Raw genomic sequence first — 17604 nt, 5'->3', positions numbered from 1 at the left:
TGACCTTTTCCCAGTTACAGATTATACAGAATTTAGAGCAAACAGACTTTAATGAACACAGACAAATAATTCAAACTTCAAAAAGCTCATCATTAGCTGTCATTTCTTACGCCTCACTCAGCTTTTAAATGAATTTTTTAACATTAAAACAGATTTTTAATAAAAGCCATCAACAAAAACCTGATCATACAGAAATTAAAACTATATATTGTTGGCTTCTAAGTCACTGTCAAGAGAAAACTTCACTAATTAGGCTCAGTTTTTTTAAACAAAATAAGAATCAGAGACTCGATCTGAACCAGACTAGAGGGCCGGACCGAATCAAATCTAAATGTTATCTTGGGGGCCAGATGAAATATTACAGAGGGCCGGATCTGGCCCACGGGCCTTGAGTTTGACATGTGTGTGTTATTAGATGAATTGTGTGAATTATAAATCCATGGTAATCTGGCATTGCTGGAGATCAGGCGATGTTGTGGCGTTATTTTCCTACAGCCCTGTATCTCAATATGCTACAGAAATGCAAGGTGGATAGGCCAAACTGTATGTAACAGGGGTGCTACTGAGACCAAACTGACTTTTTTCAAAAACCCAGAGTGACTGACCTTGTTCAACTCCCGAGTGATTCTGGCCATCCTGTACTGTTCCCTCCGGTGTTTGAAGTGCAGCGCATCGATCGCCAGGATCTGTCTTTTCAGTCGATCCCATTTGTCTCTACAAAGGCCAGACTGAGTCAGAAAATCCGTTCTGAAACATCTGAATTCAGGCTTGAAAGTAACACTGCTCACACCTTTCGAGGTCGTCCTCATAGGGGCCCGCCCACTCAAATCTGTCGCTATAACCGGAGTAACAGCTGAACTTCTGTGAGCCTGAGACACAGACATTGAAAAAACACGTAATATGTCAGATCACGTGCACAAAATTTACATCATTTTAGAAACTACAAACATTTCAGAACCTGGAAGACGACTAAAATGCTTTGTTTTTATTCTTCAACCTGTAATGATGAGGCATTCATTGTCTGCGAGCTTCTCGGTGAACAGGCGGGACACGATCAGCTCTGGATTCATGAGGAACAGGATCTCCTCCTGGACCAGACCGGAGTCCAGAACACCCCCGCCAATCAAGCTGCAGGCAAAGTCCACCTGCAAGCGGGCAGACAGACCCACGCACGCAATCCCCAGTCAGCGGTGACCTGAAACAACTGCGGATGTGTCGGCGGGCAGGCCCTCACCTGCAGCATCCCTGTGCCTTCAGTCTCGATGCTTCCCTGGGACGTCAGGTGCAGTTTCTGGAGCGTCTCCTTACAGCTACCACAAAAAAAAAAAAAAAAAACGACACGCAGGTTCAGAAACGACCAGGGAACACTTTAAAACCTGGTTTAGCTCCAAGGTAAAATCACTCAGGACAGAAACAATCTTTTGGGTCAAAATGTTAATAATAATAAAAAAATTCTAACATTTATAATATATATAAAAAAGCATCCCTTTAAAAACATTTCTCCCCACTTACAGTTTCACTTCTGTTTCTGAGTAACACACTATTAATTGTGTCATTAATTGTGGTGATACTCTGTTAATCCCATATTTCCATTGATGAAAGTCACCAGAACAGAAAAAAAACACTTTTTCTACTGAAAAAATATAAATAATAAACCAATAATAATGATGTACTGCCATGTAAAAACTAAAGAAAGACTCAAACAAAGAAAACGGTATTACTTCCTCCAGTTGGGCATGTCTGTGTCTCTGAGGAAACACCTCTCGAACGTCACCAGTCCAGTAAGTTTAGTTTCTGAGGAGACACGAGCAGACGGAGACTTATTCTGAAAACTCTCACAACATGGCCACAAAACGTAATCTATTCATTTGCAGACACAAGTTTTACAATTAGATTCTTTTTTCATGCTGCAGTTCGCACTACAGTCACAAATAACGTTGCATTACATTTAACAAGACAAAATAAAACGGTTAGGGGTAGACGTTCGCACTCACTCTCATCGGACACCACGTTAAAGTAATGCATAATGGCCCTCAGCTTCTCTTTTTTACGTTCCGACCAGTCTGCGAACAATCTGGAAACGAAACAAGCATTAGCTGACGAGAGGAGAGCACAGGACGGAGACGGCCTGCGACGGCCTGCGTTTGCTGACCTGGTGAAGTTAATTGTTGGGTAGCTGTGGTATTCTGCGTCGGGGCTGGACGTGTTGCGGTGAGGGAAGGTGCAGAAGAAGGCATTCGCAAGCAGGCAGGAGATCTGAACCTGTGACAGAGTGATGGCGGCAGCCTGTCCCCTCTGAAGCAGCGGGATGGCCTGAGTGCACGGAAACAGCTTTTTATCATCTAGTTCAAGATGATTACGCTTTACAGGGCCGACAAGTTATCTACTGAAGGTTCAACCAAGTTTAGTTGGAGCTACACAAAGTGTGCTGCCAAAACACAAAGGTGTGTACGCTTAACGCTCTCTTGACTGGTTTTGTTTCAAAGAAGCTTGATTCAGAGCCACGATAAAATAGTTCCACGATTTCCTTTGATTTCCTATGTGCGGACATTAATTTATTCCATTGAAATGATGACCTCTAAACCTTGTGCTGGACTTTTGCGAGGCACGTCTGTTGGTGAAAAATGAATGGTTCAAAAAGTGAATCTAAAGTGTCACTTTCTTACTGCGGCTTTTACCGATGGAGCATTATTTACCTTTCTTACGAATTTTATGTACAGTGTAATACAAAGGTTTCAATTAGTGAGAGGAAAAAACGCTGTAGAGTAAAAATAAATTGTTATTGTTCATGTATTTACAAAAAGGCATGACAAAGCTGAGACAAGAAAAAACAAAATAATATCTTTTTTTGTGTGTGTGACCACTTCAAAACAGCACTGGTTCTTCTGAAGTGTGCTTGCACAAAGTCAGGGATTTTATTCAGGGCTAAACAAACACAGCATACGAGTGTTGACCCTCAAATGGACCCGAAGTTACAAGGGCTTCTCTGCCTCTCTTCAGTTACGAGGGCTTGGGGAGGGTTACTGACACACAAACAGTTGTGTTGGAGGTTTCATATTGGATGAAGTGCAGCCAACAGAACAACAACAAGGCACAAAGTAGTTATACTAAACAGTAGGTTACAAAAGTACCCCTGCATTGGAGGTGTTTGTAAAAAAAAAAAAATGTAATTATCATCTAGTGTCAAAAAGCAAGCGATACGGTGATGATTTTGCTTGTTTCTTTGTGTATGCGAGTTGTCTGTCTGATAGCAAAATATCTCATTACCAATGGACAGATTTCACTGAAACTCTCACAAAGTAATTACTGGATGCACATCATTAACTTTTGGAGTCAACCCATTTCACGACGGCAGCCACCGCCAACTGAAAAACACAAACATGGCTGTAACTTTAGAACTGAACAGATTTGGTGTGGCAGTAGCTTAGAGTCGTCCCCAACACATACCCCGGGTGCTAACAGATCACACAAGCCGCCGAAATATCACGTAAGGTATGCCTCCATTCAATAAATGCTAGGCTTTCAATACGACTTTAAATAATAATTCTCAAAAAACTAAATCAGATTAATAAAGTTTAATGCAAACTGAAAAGTGGAGTGCCCATGTGTATTTACCCTTTGCAGGACCTTTTGAAGAAACTACAGCAGCAAGTCTCCATGAGCTTGGTACATTTAGCCACTGGGGTTTTTGCCAAATCTTCATGATAATACTGATCCATCTCCTTCAAGATGGTTGGGTACTGTTTGTGTGCAGCAATCTTTAAATCATACCAAAGATTCTCAACTGGATTTAGGTCCGGACAATGACTCGGACTTTCCAGGACACTTAATTGGTTCTTCTTAAATCACTGAAGTGTAGCATCAACAGTGTGTTTAGGGTCTTTGTCCTGCTAGAAGGTGACCCTCCGTCCCAGTCTCAAACAGATTTCCTTCAAGATTTTTTTAAATATTTTGTGCCAAATATTTTTCCTACAACTCTGACAGTTTCTATAAAAATAGTCCCCACAGCATGATGCTGCCACCACCACGTTTCACTGTGCAGATGGTGTTCTCAGCATGGTGAAAGGCGTTGTCCCTGAAGGCCGAACAGACCTTATCTAACTACAGCAACAACTCCAAATGATCTGCCTTATTATTTTTTTGTTCTTTTGGCAACAACTTTTTCCTGTGCACTGTGGCGCAAAAACGCCAGCTCTGTTGCGTGCAGCTTATAGTGGTCCTACGGTCTGATACTCCTGTCTCTGTAGAACAGCTGCGAGCCCTTTCTTTGGTATGAGCAAGATCTCCATCAGATAAAGATTTCAAAGCACGCCACAGTTTCATAATGTGCTCCTCACGTTCTTTTGAAGAAGCACCAATATACATGCAATAAGGACCACAGATGCAGTTATCTGCAAAGAAAATGGACAGCAAAAACTGACCAGAAGTAGTCCATGTGGAATAGTTGCAACCAAAAAGAAAACAAACCTCCAACATGGAAAACAAGACCAAGTGACTCAGCTGTGCAGAAAAACATAAGAATTTGGGTGCTGAAAATGGCACACTAGACCAGTGGTTCCCAACCCTGGTCCTTGAGGAACACTATCCTGCATGTTTCAGTTGTTTCTGTGCTTTGACACATCTGATCTGAATGAGTGAGTGATTAGCAGGCTTCTGCAGACATCAAACACCTGCTGAAAAGCACAGAAACAATGAAAATCTACAGGATAGTGTCCCTCAAGGACCAGGGTTGGGAACCACTGCTCTAGACTGCTGAGACTTTTTTTATTTTTATTTTTTACTATAGCTGAGGGCAGCCTGATCACTGAAGAGCTGAGAGCAGTACAATACTGAGTGGCTGCAGGCAACAGTGAAGCATGGTGGGGGTTCCCTTCCAAGTTTAGGGCAGCATTTTCGCAAATAGAGTTGGGGATTTGGCAAAGGTAAATGGTGTTCTAGATGCTGAGAAACAGAAACCAGTACGTATCTATCGTAGGTTACGTGTCTGAACTTTATTCTGCTGCAGGACAGTCACCACAAACATACAGCCAGTGTCATTTACTATCTTCAGCATAAAGAGCAAAGAGTCCTGGCCCAGATGGAGCCCCCAGTCATTGATACTGTCTGAGATTACATGATGAGACAAAAGAACTTGAGCCAAACAACATCCACAGAGGATTTGTGGTCAGCTCTGTGTAAAAGTGTTCTGAACAGAGTCTCTGCTGTTTTTAAGGCAAATGGTGGTCACAGCAAACATTGATTTGGTTCAGATTTCTCTTTTGTTCATCCACTTTGCATTGTTAAATAATAAAAACAAACAGTTAGGGTTTTTTTATGAACATGTTCTTTGTTTCCTTATATGCATCATAGTTTGTTTTTGTAGCAAACTACGTAGTTCTTTTGTTTGCTTTTTTTAACATGTCTTTGTATTTCCTCAAAGTTCATGAGTTAACAGAATAATTTGTGCTACATCCACTGGTACCTTTTTGACTTGGTCGGGCAGCTTCAAGGCCAAGGCGGCGATCTTCGGAAACAACGTCTCAAAGTAATTTTCTGCTTTTGGGACAAACTTGAAAGAAAACACAAACATTTCTCATCATCAGAGGGCTTCAACATCACTCAAAACTGTCAATTCCATTATGAGACTTGGATACGGACCTTAACAAATCTGGATAAACCATCAAACGACCACTGACCTTTGTACTTGGGATTGTATGTGAGAATGGCTTCCTGGTGAGTAGAATGGTTAACAGAGCTGAATTACATTTGAGGTTTTCTGAAAAAAAGCTTTTCTAAAATTCTGCTTGGAATAATTAGAAAAAACTTACCGCCACCTCATCAACGCTTGCTGTTTTCTTACTGGCCAGAGCTGTGAGCTGCTTAGAAATCAGTTTCCACCTTTGCACAGAGCCTTTGACATGAACGACCTGCAACATTGTTTTCATTTACTTTTTAAATTAAAAACCTATTTTGTGTCACCATTAACATGAACATTCAAGGCAGTACAGTTGTGCGTTAAACTGAAGTGTAAAGGACTGAGAGCAGATCCCTGAGGGGCTCCTGTGCTTAGTTTAATTAAGTGTGAAATTTTGTTGTAAGAAATGTTATTGTGTTTAATGACAAAGCAGTCCTGACTTGTAGAAGCATGGAAATCCCTGCGCCTCTGAAGGTCTGCAAATATATCTGGTTCAAAGCAGTCAGTAACTTTGAACCAAAAACACTGGCAGACCTTTAGGAACAAGAGGTTGCAAAATGAGGCTTGTGTCCAAAGTCCATCCCACAGAAACTCATTTAGAGTTAGATCTGAAAATCTTGGGAGGCAAAATCAAAACCTGCATTTTGGGAGGAAACAATATACAGCTTAAGAAAGCCATTGCTCTCAGTTAATATGGGTTCCATTAGGGCAGTGGTGTCCAATCCTGGTCCTGGAGGGCCACCGTCCTGCATCTTTTAAATGTCTCCCTTCTTTAAAACCCCTGATTTGAATGACTGAGTGATTAACAGATTTCTGCAGAACTTGAAGACGTGCTGAAGAGCAGGGAAGCAACTAAAACATGCAGGGTAGTGACCCTCCAGGATCAGGATTGGACACCACAGCATTAAGGAATGTTCTTGGTCAGCACCAGGTAACTTGTGTCATTATCTACATCTACATCCACATAAATGAAAGAACCCAAACACTGTCCAAAGCACCACATGACCACACTGGCTTGGCTGCTTCCCATTGTGAATCGTGGTTTCCTAAGTTAGTCGTGGACACAGGCCCAGGAATACATATTAAATAAAGAAAAATGTGATCTTCTATTGTTCCGACATTGAGCTAAAATCTGGTGTAGTAGTAGCTGAAAGTCATTCCCATCACATACTCTGAGCTCTAACAAAGTGTGTGAGGTATGTTTTGTGAGGTTGTGCATAATGATATTTTCAAAATTTGACCAAACTGACCATATTTCCATAATGTCTTAACATTAAATGATTTCAGGTTAAAACTCTGGCATTAAAGGCAGAGGGCGATACGTATTCCTTCAATGAATGTTAGGCATGTTATTGTTATTAAACAATTTAATTTTAATTCAAACAAAACATGGTCTAAGTCTATAGGTTTTTGTGTTGGGTTTTGTTAGGTGTTAATTATCTCAGTGCTCAAAGTGGGCCAGTACTCATCAGTGCGCAGAACCGGCACCTCCAAATTTTCATCCTTAGCATATTATCACTTTTTATAGTACTTCCCATAAACCTGCCGAGTTTCACTGCCTAAAAACGCTTTACTAATACTTGACTGTAATACTTATTATGATCTAATACTCGGTGTCCATTCAAAAAAGCTTGTGAGCTCATGGAATATACTGCATATTTTGTCATTCATCTTTACTTTTAAATCCAGTTTTGTTGAGAAAGCGGTGCTTTGAGGTGAACAAGGCATCTTCACAAAGTTTTTGTGCCACAGGTCTCTGCCGTCCTGAGGAATGGGTCCCGCTCCACATCTGAAAACACCTACCTAGGAGACAAAGCAGAATAGTTACATTTCTCAGTCAGATCGATTTCACAACTTCAATGACTGAATGTAGTGTAAAGCACTTTGGGGGTCCTTGGACTAGATAAAGCGCTATAAGTGCAGGCATTAATGCCTGAAGGAAAGCACCAGATGCAGTGTACAGTCAAAAGACATAAATGATTTTATTTTATTTTTTTTTACCTATGGTATATGTGTGTGTCAACAACTAAATTAAGCACAAACATGGAGAACTCGTCTAATTAACTTCAACAAACAAGAGGAAACTACAGTCTATCCTATCTTAGTGAGTCTGTCAACCTACTGGGCTAAAGATCTAAAATGTTTTCTTGTTGTTCCGGTGTCTGATTCAGGTCTAATCATGTGTTGTGAGTAAGTAAACCAACTACTGTTTCTTGATTAAGTAACAATTTATTACTTCAGATGAGCTCACAGGTCAAATGTGGTCCACAGGCCGACAACATGGGTCCCCCCAGTCAACCCTTTACTCCCATGTGCAGCTTTGGCGCTCACACATGAATCACAAATTACACTAAACTGCATGTTTTCATTTTCCTTCTCGTGCAAACCAAGCCCAGTTATAATGGTGAGTATGTTACATAGCTGAAGCTTTAAACCACGATCAAACGAATGTCTCAAACTGAACCTATTATTTAATGATTAAGTCATCATGTGAACAGGCAAACCAGAGAAATCTGCCCCCGCTGTCTTACTTTACTTTCTCAATGTCAAGCCAGCGTCACCATAAAGCAATTCCTTCTCCTCAAAATAAAAGCACTTCCTGTTTCAGTTATTCATAAAAAAATAACATTAACAAGCTGTAAAACAAAACTTGTGAAATTCTTTAATAAGCTTGAAAGAAATGAAAAAATGCCATTTATAATAACTTACCAGTCAGAAAGCACAATTTCTTCCAAAGAATGACTAAACCTTTTCCTTCAAAGACACACTTTTAAATGCAGAACTCGCATTTGTGAACGTGTATGCTTTGAAATTCTTGTGGGACCCACGTTTTCAACACTCGCAGCTGGCTGATAAGTAACAGTACTTCAGTTAATGGAAAACAGTGGAAACAACTTACGTCTATGAGCACAGTGTGAGACTTGCTGAAGGTCAGGGGTTCAAGCTTGGTATCACACTGTGGAAGTCTTTTCAGCCTGTCCAGCTGACAGCATGACGAGGCGTTCTCAGTCCACTGCATCGATGCTGCCTCGTGGTCGTCCGTCCTACATACACCTGCAGCACTCCTCGGCCCGGCAGAAGAGGAGCAGCTGGCCTGCGTGCTGCTGTTGTTGCTGCCCTGCTGCTTTTCATGGCTGGAGTTTTTGTTTCCGTCGTCTTGGTCATCAAATTGGAGGAGGTCTTTCATCTGAGAGCTGTCATTGCGCACATTTCTTTTTTCCATTTCTGCAGAGGCAGGACATGACAGGAGGTGATCAGGAGGCTCATCACTGGGAGTGCCAGTCTGAAACCCCTGAGGACTTGTGGTTACAGATGGATAAACTCACAAAACTCATTAACAGCAAAACACAAGATCAAGGAGTTATGTTAGGGATTTACAACATAAAGACTGGGCACCAACTTTTCCTTTAAATTAACCTGCCAATTAAAGAAAGACTAGTGGTTGCTGTCCGTACACCAACAAACAACTTTAAAACTAAGCTGCTCCCCTCCTGCTCTGAGTTACTGCCATGGTTTTGACTCAGATTATTTTCTTAAGAGTCCATGACTCAGATTTCTACGAGCCGCCAGCCCAGATGTGACTGTAGTCTTTACAAAACCATTTTCTTAAATTAAAGGTCTAGCACTCCTTGAAGGAATGCGTATCACCCACCGCTTTTCATGCCAGAGTTTTAAACTAGGATTCTGTTATGATGAGAAGTCATGAAGTGGCCGTTTTGGTCAAACATTTTTAAACTCAAGCGAAACCTCGTGAGATCTGTTAGCTCTTAGAGGATGTGCTGTGAATGACTCTCAGCTACGACCACACCAGATTATAACTCTATAACTGTACAACTGGCTCAGCTATAGCCATTTTTGTCTGTTAATAGCCATCTTGAATTGGGTTAAATCCAAAGGTTAATCAGTTCTACTTGTACATCCAATGATTGCTTTCTAAAAGTTTCACTTAAATTTGTCCAGTAGTTAAAGAGATATTTTGGTAACAGACAGATAAAGTCGACTGCAACTGTTAATGGCAAAGTTTTAAAAACAGATAATGTGCAATCAGTTAGCACTTGGAGTACATGCTGGTAATGACTCTCAGCTACTACCACACAAGGTTTCAGCTCAATATCTGTAAAACTGACTAAGTTTGAAATGGTAAATTGGTAAATGGCCTGCACTTTTATAGCACTTTAGCTAGTCCAAGGACCCCAAAGCGCTTCATTTAGTCATTCATCCATTTATCCACACATTCACACACTGCTTTTAGGAACTTTTAAGGGTTTTTTTGGGTCACTTAGCCGTGGCAACCATCTTGAATGAGTGGACTCAAAAAGTTAATCAGCTATAGATACATATCCAATAAACGGGGAGGCTGTGGCTCAGTGGTTAGAGCAGCTGTCCTCTCTCTCCTCGAGAGAGTCAGAGGTTTGATTCCTGGCAGAAGTCACATGTCGAAGTGTCCCTGGGCAAGACACTGAATCCCTCATTGCCTCAGTGTGCCCAGTCGGTGTATGAATGTGATCTAAAACACTGATTAGACTCTATAGAATGATTTATTTAGATTACCTTTGTAGAGTGCTGTATGAATGTGTGTGGATGGGGAAATGAGGACAGACTGTGTTGTAAAATGAGTAGCCTGATTGGCTAGGAAAGTTATATGTAAGTACAGTCCAGTGAGCATTACTTTCTGCATGTTTTATTAAAATTTGTCCAGTGGTTTTTGGGATACTTTGGGAAAAGACAAACACAAGAACACACACGAACACACACTCAGAGACAGGAGCAAAAACATTATCATCTGTCTTTGCCTTTCGGTAGCAGTTTCTGACAGAAGAATACTGGGTTATCTAACTAATACTTCCATTATGGACGCCATGGTCTGAAGTATATGAAAAATAAAACCAATGTCCATAATAAGTTTAAGAACATAACTCTAATGCGCACTCAGCTGGTTCATTTACTTTTATCAATAACATATTATTTGTGTTTACGTTGTTTGTTTAAAACTACATGAAAGAGGTCAAAAGCGCTGCTGAGCAGAAATTGACAGTCAGGCATGTTTATATCGCTTAACGCAAAATCTCAAAGGGACACCAGTTTAGTTTATCCTCCTGACCACTAAATACTGTTCAATCCCTTTTTTTAAATTCCCCAATCTTTGTAAGGTACCAAAGCTCCACCCCTTCACATCTGGTACCATTAAGAAACCCTAAATGTCCTCTGTAGACAGGGAAATGAGTTAATTCAGCAGTATGAAGTGGGTGGGAGACATTCAGGTTTACAAATGTCCTCCACAGAGGACACATTTGAAGTAACAGCAAAAAAAAACCCACTTCAAATAAATTATTAATCTACATGACCTGAGGTTTCTTCTCCAGTTTATTCCTATATAAGTGAAGCTCGAACATGTCAGCAAAGCGTTAATGGTGAGAAACATTTGAAGGAAAACAACAAACTAGCTGTCTCCAGTGTGACCATGTTGTTTCTCCTCCCAGCCTTCAATCTAAAAGCAAAACTTATCCACAGCAAACAGAAGCTGTCCCGACATTACGCATCAAACTGTCTCATTTAAACAAAACATACAAAACTCACCTTTGAGCACAGACTGTGGGGAATATTCAGACGGTGTTGCTGCTAATTATTGCTGTCTGCGGGTTGCATTCATATCCAGAAGTCGGGAGCAACGAGTCTCACGCAGCAAAGTTTTACTTTCAGTTTGACGTGAAAACAAAAGCGGTCTGAAGAGGGAAGTGCGCATGCGCAGAAATCTCGCCATGTTAGACGGAGCCGTGTCCGATAATTGACAGTGTCGACTATTTATCGCCCAACACCGAAAGGAGTCCACCTTATTAGCAAAATATCTCAAGAACCACAGGAGGGATTTTAATGAAACTTTCAGGAAACAATCACCGGATATACATTTACGACAGACTGGCATATGGAGCCAAGCTGATTGAAGATGGCCGCCACAGCTAACTGAATTTCGAAAACACAAAAGTAGCTATAATTCAGTCAATTTTGGAAAGACTGTGCTAAAACTCAGTGTGTTTGTACCTGAGAGTTATTCATAACATGTACTCCGAGCACTGCACATTGCGTGACATCTTTGCTCAAAACCTTTGCTTTAACTGTTGGAGTCAAACCTTTCCGTTTGTTAGCAAAATATCTCATAAAACACAGAATCGATTTTGATGAAACTTTCAGAAAACAAACACTGGATGAGCATTTATAACTGATTAACTTTTGGAGTCAATCCAACATGAGATGGTGGCCACAGCCAATCAGCATTAGCCAACACACAAAATGTCTCTAACTCAGCTAGCCCAACAAATACTGAGCTAAAATTAGATGTGGTAGTAGCTGAGAGTCATCCACATATACTCTGAGTGGGACATCTAGCAATATGGCATAAGATTAAAATTCCTTTGAGGAATGTTAGGCCTTTGATTGGATGTATTTTTATGCCATAAATGTTTACACTTACAGCTCCTTTTGCTTCAACCATCATAAAGCTGCAGTCAAATTTCAATTAACCACCGTATCTCCATGGCCTGATGGACTTTCTGTTTATAGATATATTCGTATTTTTAGGTGTTTCTGCTTGTTTTCAGTGTACACGACACTCACATTGTTTTCACACGTTCCAATTTATCACTGTAGTTTGTCTTTTCAACACAAGATGGCAACAGTGAGACAAATACCTATAGTTAAATCAGGTTTTCCTAAGGAGCACCACCATGTTGACAAATATAAGAATCTCGACAAAAAGGGAAATGTTGTACTTTCTGCTCCTTTGTATTTATTTTTATGCACTGTTAATAGTTATTTTGTATATTTGACAAATAATGTCTGCTTTCACAGTACAGCTTGTGCAGTAAAACAAAAATACTTCCAATTTGTATCATATGATAAATAGTTTTTTACAGACGTGCAAAAAACAAACAAAATGTAGGTTATTCAAATAAACGACTATAAAACTAATGCTGTATCTTATACACTTAGCAGTCCTTGAAAGAAACAGTTACGATGTGCAAATTAAAACTTAATAACATATAATATGTGTGTACAGTCCTGGAAAAAAGAAAGCCTTTAATTCTAGGGTTTTATATCAGGACAAAAAATGATCCAATCTTTACCTGCTTCTACAATTATTTAAATCTAATCTCAATTGTAGAAAAACACATAACAGATTCCACATTATTTATTAAACAAATAAAGAGAAAAAAAATCTTTGATTCAATACTTTGTATAATCTCCTATAGCAGCAAACTTGAAGTAGTTATTTTCTGTATAACTATATCAGTCTCTCACCTGTTTGTAGAGGAATTTTGTCCCACTCTTCTTTACAACATTGATTCAGTTCATTGAGGTTTGTGGGCATTTGTTTCTGCACAGCTGTCTTAAAGTCCCACTACAGCATTTCAGTCAGGTTAAAGTCTGGACTTTTGGCCCACTCTTCTTTACAGCAACTTTTTATTATCAGACAGATGGCTTCAAATTTTCGACTGTAGAATATTTTGGGCCACAGGGGAGTTCATTGCTGACTCAGTGATTGCAAAGTGTTCAGGTCATGTGGCTGCAAAACAAAACAAAAAAAAGCCCAAATTATCACACCTCCATCACCGTGTCTGACAGTTGTGCATTGAAGAACAGCAAACTGCCCAAACTGCTACTTTTATAGAGTTGGTCCCACTGATGATGATGATCAGGTAATTAATACATTTGATCAGCAGCTCCTGGCTGATATTTTCCATTTTAAATCCTACAGAATCAGGGCGAATGTGTCTTCTTGGAAAATCAAAACAAAACAGTAAAAGCAGCAAAGTGAACTTTGGAGGAACTTTGATACTTTACTCATGCGACAACAAACAGTAAAACAGTAAAAAATAAATGCAATCTGATTTAAGCATGAAGAGTTAAGAAGAAGCAGTTATTGACCAACATGCATTTACACAAGCAGGACTTTGACCATTCCAACAAATCCATCTGCAAGTCACGACTCCACACAAGTTTATGCCACCTCTCCTGGCTCTGAGCCACAGTTACAAGCAGTCACGAAGCTGTAAAAGGTCCCCTGTGAGTGACACATGATTATATGCAATAATCAGTCCATTCATAAGAATGGAGTGATGTGTAATCAGGATTTTACTCTACTAGGTGTTTGAGCACCAGCTGGTTTTAGTTATTTAGAAACTCAAATCTGTGATTGTGTCAAGTAGAAAAGAAAAAGGTTCTCACACTCTTTTTTGCAATTTGTTCCTTTATTTTTTTTACATATATTTGATGTTTGAGGCACATTGGAATGGAAGAATAAAACATCTAACAAGCTTGTTCTTAGATTTTCTAAGCTTTGAGTGTTTCCAATAAGGAATCTGCTTTTGAAAGGCAGTTCAGTTTGAGCTGAAGTCCTGGCCTTCGTCGAAGACGCGCCTGCCACCCACCACATTTTGTGACATTTCATCTTCTGTTGAGAAAAAACTGAGTTGTAGCTGTTTTAGTTCAACCTTGAGAATATCGTTATGCACAATCATGAGATTCAGAGTATGTGAATGACTCTCAGCTACTTCCACATCAAGTATTAGCTCAATGTGAAACTGAGTCATATCTATTTTAGTATTGGCTAATGTTGATTCGTCGTGGTGGCCATCTTGAATTGGAAAAATTAAGCAGATGTAGATCTACATCTAATGAGTACTTCTTAAATGGTTTCATTAAAGTATGTCTAGTGGTTCATGAGATATTTTGCTAGACAGGATGACTACAACAATCAGTCACCTTTTGCCTTTCAATCCTAATAAACTTAGTGAAGCAAGGTTTCCTTTTAAATCCTAACTCAAGCAGACGAAAGCATATTTGTTTCTACAGACTTTATTGTAAAGTTATAGCCCAGCTGGACAGACTAGACTAGCTATTCCAGATGTTAGTATAAATGCACCTACTTGAAGACTCAAAACATTTCCTTTACACTCCTGCCTAAGCTATGCCCAAACCAGAACAGAAGTGAGAGCAGAGTCGGTGGCGCCAGAGGCTCGGAGGTGTGGCCCTGTCAAACAGATAAAAATCAAAAGGTCAACGAACGCAAGGACGAGCAGAGTTCATTCAAACCACTCTGAAGGCAGTGAGTTTGAAAAACATCATGATGATGAGCTGAACAGAACGGGTTCGCAGCATCTGTGTGAACGGAGAGGGCCATACAGATGGCACAAACTGAGCCAGGTCCAGAGATACACGAGGAGAAACCTTCATCTGTAGGAACACATGAAAGAACTGCTGCGAAATACGAAACATTTATCGGGTCTTACACTTTAAACCAGGCTAACCAAGCAGCAACATCCAACAGCAGCTGAGATTTAAACAATCTTTATTCTTTTTTCTCGTGAAGCCAAGGTGATCTTTACATAAAAGGGGTATTCTGGCAATTTTAAAATGAACCTCTTTGAAACTCACTTTGGAGAAACGAAGTTTAATTCTCGCAGGACTGATGAGATAACAGCTAATCCAAATGTATTTAAATAATACAAATAATTAATAAATAATAGCATTTGCATGAACCACAATGAAATTTAGAATATTAGAATCATTGTTTTTTATTTTTTATTTTTTGTAATGCATAAAACTTCATCAGTACTGAGTTTTCAAATGATTTAATTATATCTCCCTTGCAACTTTGCAATCTTCATTAAGAAAAATCTTGTTGGTGACCCAATGGTGGATCTTTAAAGCTGCTGTATACTGGAATCCTGTATGGTTAAAGAGATAGTCTGGTTATTTTTGAAGTGATGTTATGTCAAATAGTTATCAGTAGTTAGTACCTTATTTTATGTTAACGCCGATGGTGCTGAGAGGTTGCGAATATATATTAATCTGCCTGTATTCAGTGGTCCAAAAGCTGACTCAACTCCCAGTGGGCTGATACCGTGAGTGCTTTGGGCCGGGGGAGGGGCCCATGGCAGCACCCCACTGGTCACTGAGCAGAGTGGGCAGTATGGCGAGCAGTTTGTGTATTTATTTGATAGCCTTGATATCAAGTGTCACTTTTGCCCACTTGTTTGCAGCTACATTGCACTAGTTGCACAATTGTTCGCACTAGTTCAACAAACACTTACACAAGTAACGTTTTTTTGCCAATTAGTGGCACTTTTGCACAACTAGTTGGAGCAGAGGTCGTACCAATCAGCCACTTTCAACACTAGTAGCCAAAAATTCTCAATTAGTGGGCTTTTGAATGCACTAGTGGACTACTGGACAAAACTAGTCCATGACTGTGTCATACTAGTTAACAAGTAAGCATCAAAAACTCTTACATGTTAACTAGTCAGCACAAATTATGCCTACAAGTCAATTAGTGACAGTCAAACAGGCACACTAGCTGACTAGTGTGACCTAAAAGTTTTCACAGGCAGAATGTCGCCAACTTCAATTTTTTTGGTTGCACTAGTGGACTAATGTGCACCTTTGACAGTCAGTAGTCGACTAGCAGGCATGAAACGTGGTGACTCGTTAACATGCAAGGGTTTTGATGCTTAACTTGTACAAGTTAACTAGTAGGTGTGGTCTATTGGTCTACTAGCGTTTAAAAGCTCACTAGTTTTGGACTACTAGTGTGGCTAAATAGTTGACTAGTATGACTTCTGCTTCAACTAGTTGCGCAAAAGTGCCACTAGTTGTCATAAAAGTGTTACTAGTAACAGTGTTTGTTCAACTACTGCACCTAAACGTTAAACAAGTGCAACCAAATGTGCAACTAGTCCTGTTGACAACACTGGTCACGGCTGATAACGTACTACTATTGATAACTATTTGACAAAACATCCAGTCATCCATCTTTTAACCTGTGTTCTCATGCAGGGGAGCTGGTGCCTATTTTCAGTGGCCACTGGACGAGAGGAGGGATAAAACCTGGACAGGTCACCAGTCCATCACAGAGCAACATAGAAAAACAAACAACATGCTCACCTACTGACAATTCAGAGTTACCAATTAACCTAACACGCATGTCTTTAGTCTGTGTGAGGAAGCCAGAGTACCTGCAGAAAACCCACACATGCACGGAAAAAAAGGCTGCCACCGGGTCTTCTTGCTGTGAGGCGACAGCTCTAACCACTGCTGCCTTGTTCTATGACAGAACATCACTTCAAAAATAACCAGCCTATCCCTTTAAATGACAGTGGAGTCATGGAGGAGCCAGAGCGCGAGCACCGTCATGTGTTCTTGTGATAACAGTCATGTGAACCGCTCCCCCAGCTGCATCCACACAGAGCACGGCGTGGCCGCGTTTTCCCACCACGAACAGTAAACAGTGGTTTCAGTGAGCTTGGCCAGTGAACGGGTGGAGGACCCCACCGCCTCAGTCACCCTGACTTAGTGTATGAGAGTGTTACTGTAGGTCAGCCATTTCCCTGGAATGTTCCGCCTGCTGCCAAAGCGAAAGAGAAGTCACTGCAAAGGAATGCACACATAACAGAGCAGAAACACAGGGATGACTTAAAAAGGCCTGAAAGTGAGGAGACAGGGCAGCATTCACAGCTCTCCACATGCCTCCTCCTATTTAGCCCTTTTGGGCATGACTGCTGCCAGTACATAGTGTTATGAAATAGATGGGTACCCATCTGTATGAACTTTGTGTAACACTTGTGAGGAAAAAAACTAGTCTGACAGGAGACTATTTGGATCAGCGCTGCCATCAGAAACCGATGAATCATAACCTGATTTGCTTTTTATCCCTCTTTGTCTCCCCAGACCCCCTCCTTCCCCCTTGCTACTTCTCCCCCCACCCCCTGGAAGTGGGACTGCTGCAGCAGTGATGGCTGAAGGGTCAGCACCTCAGCTGCCTGCGCCCTCTCTGCTTTTCTCTGTGGCTATATGGGCTCCGTGCTGGGACATTGTAAAATGACTGCAGCAGATTGGAATTGTGCATGATTGTACTATGCGGCAGGTCGTGGGGG

At 40.6% G+C, this 17604-nt stretch overlaps 1 protein-coding gene and 1 long non-coding RNA gene across 2 annotated transcripts in view; both read right to left on the bottom strand.

Annotated features, from left to right (window-relative positions):
- The window catches only part of pargl (poly (ADP-ribose) glycohydrolase, like), a 15684-nt gene extending 4282 nt beyond the window's left edge, over positions 1-11402 (bottom strand). Inside the window, exons 1-13 of the mRNA XM_017432275.3 lie at positions 11252-11402; positions 8574-8899; positions 7352-7477; positions 5808-5906; positions 5638-5709; positions 5462-5548; positions 2153-2313; positions 1995-2074; positions 1722-1794; positions 1235-1310; positions 998-1145; positions 791-869; positions 606-714 (exon numbers count right to left, since the gene is read on the bottom strand). Of these exons, the coding sequence (XP_017287764.1) occupies positions 606-714; positions 791-869; positions 998-1145; positions 1235-1310; positions 1722-1794; positions 1995-2074; positions 2153-2313; positions 5462-5548; positions 5638-5709; positions 5808-5906; positions 7352-7477; positions 8574-8897 (1434 nt within the window). The 5' untranslated portion in view covers positions 8898-8899; positions 11252-11402. The remainder of the gene's footprint in view (positions 1-605; positions 715-790; positions 870-997; positions 1146-1234; positions 1311-1721; positions 1795-1994; positions 2075-2152; positions 2314-5461; positions 5549-5637; positions 5710-5807; positions 5907-7351; positions 7478-8573; positions 8900-11251) is intronic.
- Positions 11403-13524: 2122 nt separating this feature from the next.
- The window catches only part of LOC119617664, a 5256-nt gene continuing 1176 nt past the window's right edge, over positions 13525-17604 (bottom strand). The window contains exons 2-3 of the long non-coding RNA XR_005234020.1: positions 14599-14702; positions 13525-14123 (exon numbers count right to left, since the gene is read on the bottom strand). This is a non-coding gene — a long non-coding RNA (uncharacterized LOC119617664). The remainder of the gene's footprint in view (positions 14124-14598; positions 14703-17604) is intronic.

Source organism: Kryptolebias marmoratus, linkage group LG14 (assembly GCF_001649575.2).
Source record: "Kryptolebias marmoratus isolate JLee-2015 linkage group LG14, ASM164957v2, whole genome shotgun sequence".
NCBI lineage: Eukaryota > Metazoa > Chordata > Actinopteri > Cyprinodontiformes > Rivulidae > Kryptolebias > Kryptolebias marmoratus.
The sequence above is the reverse complement of the archived record's forward strand: the minus strand, read 5'-3'. Positions and strand labels throughout refer to the sequence as shown.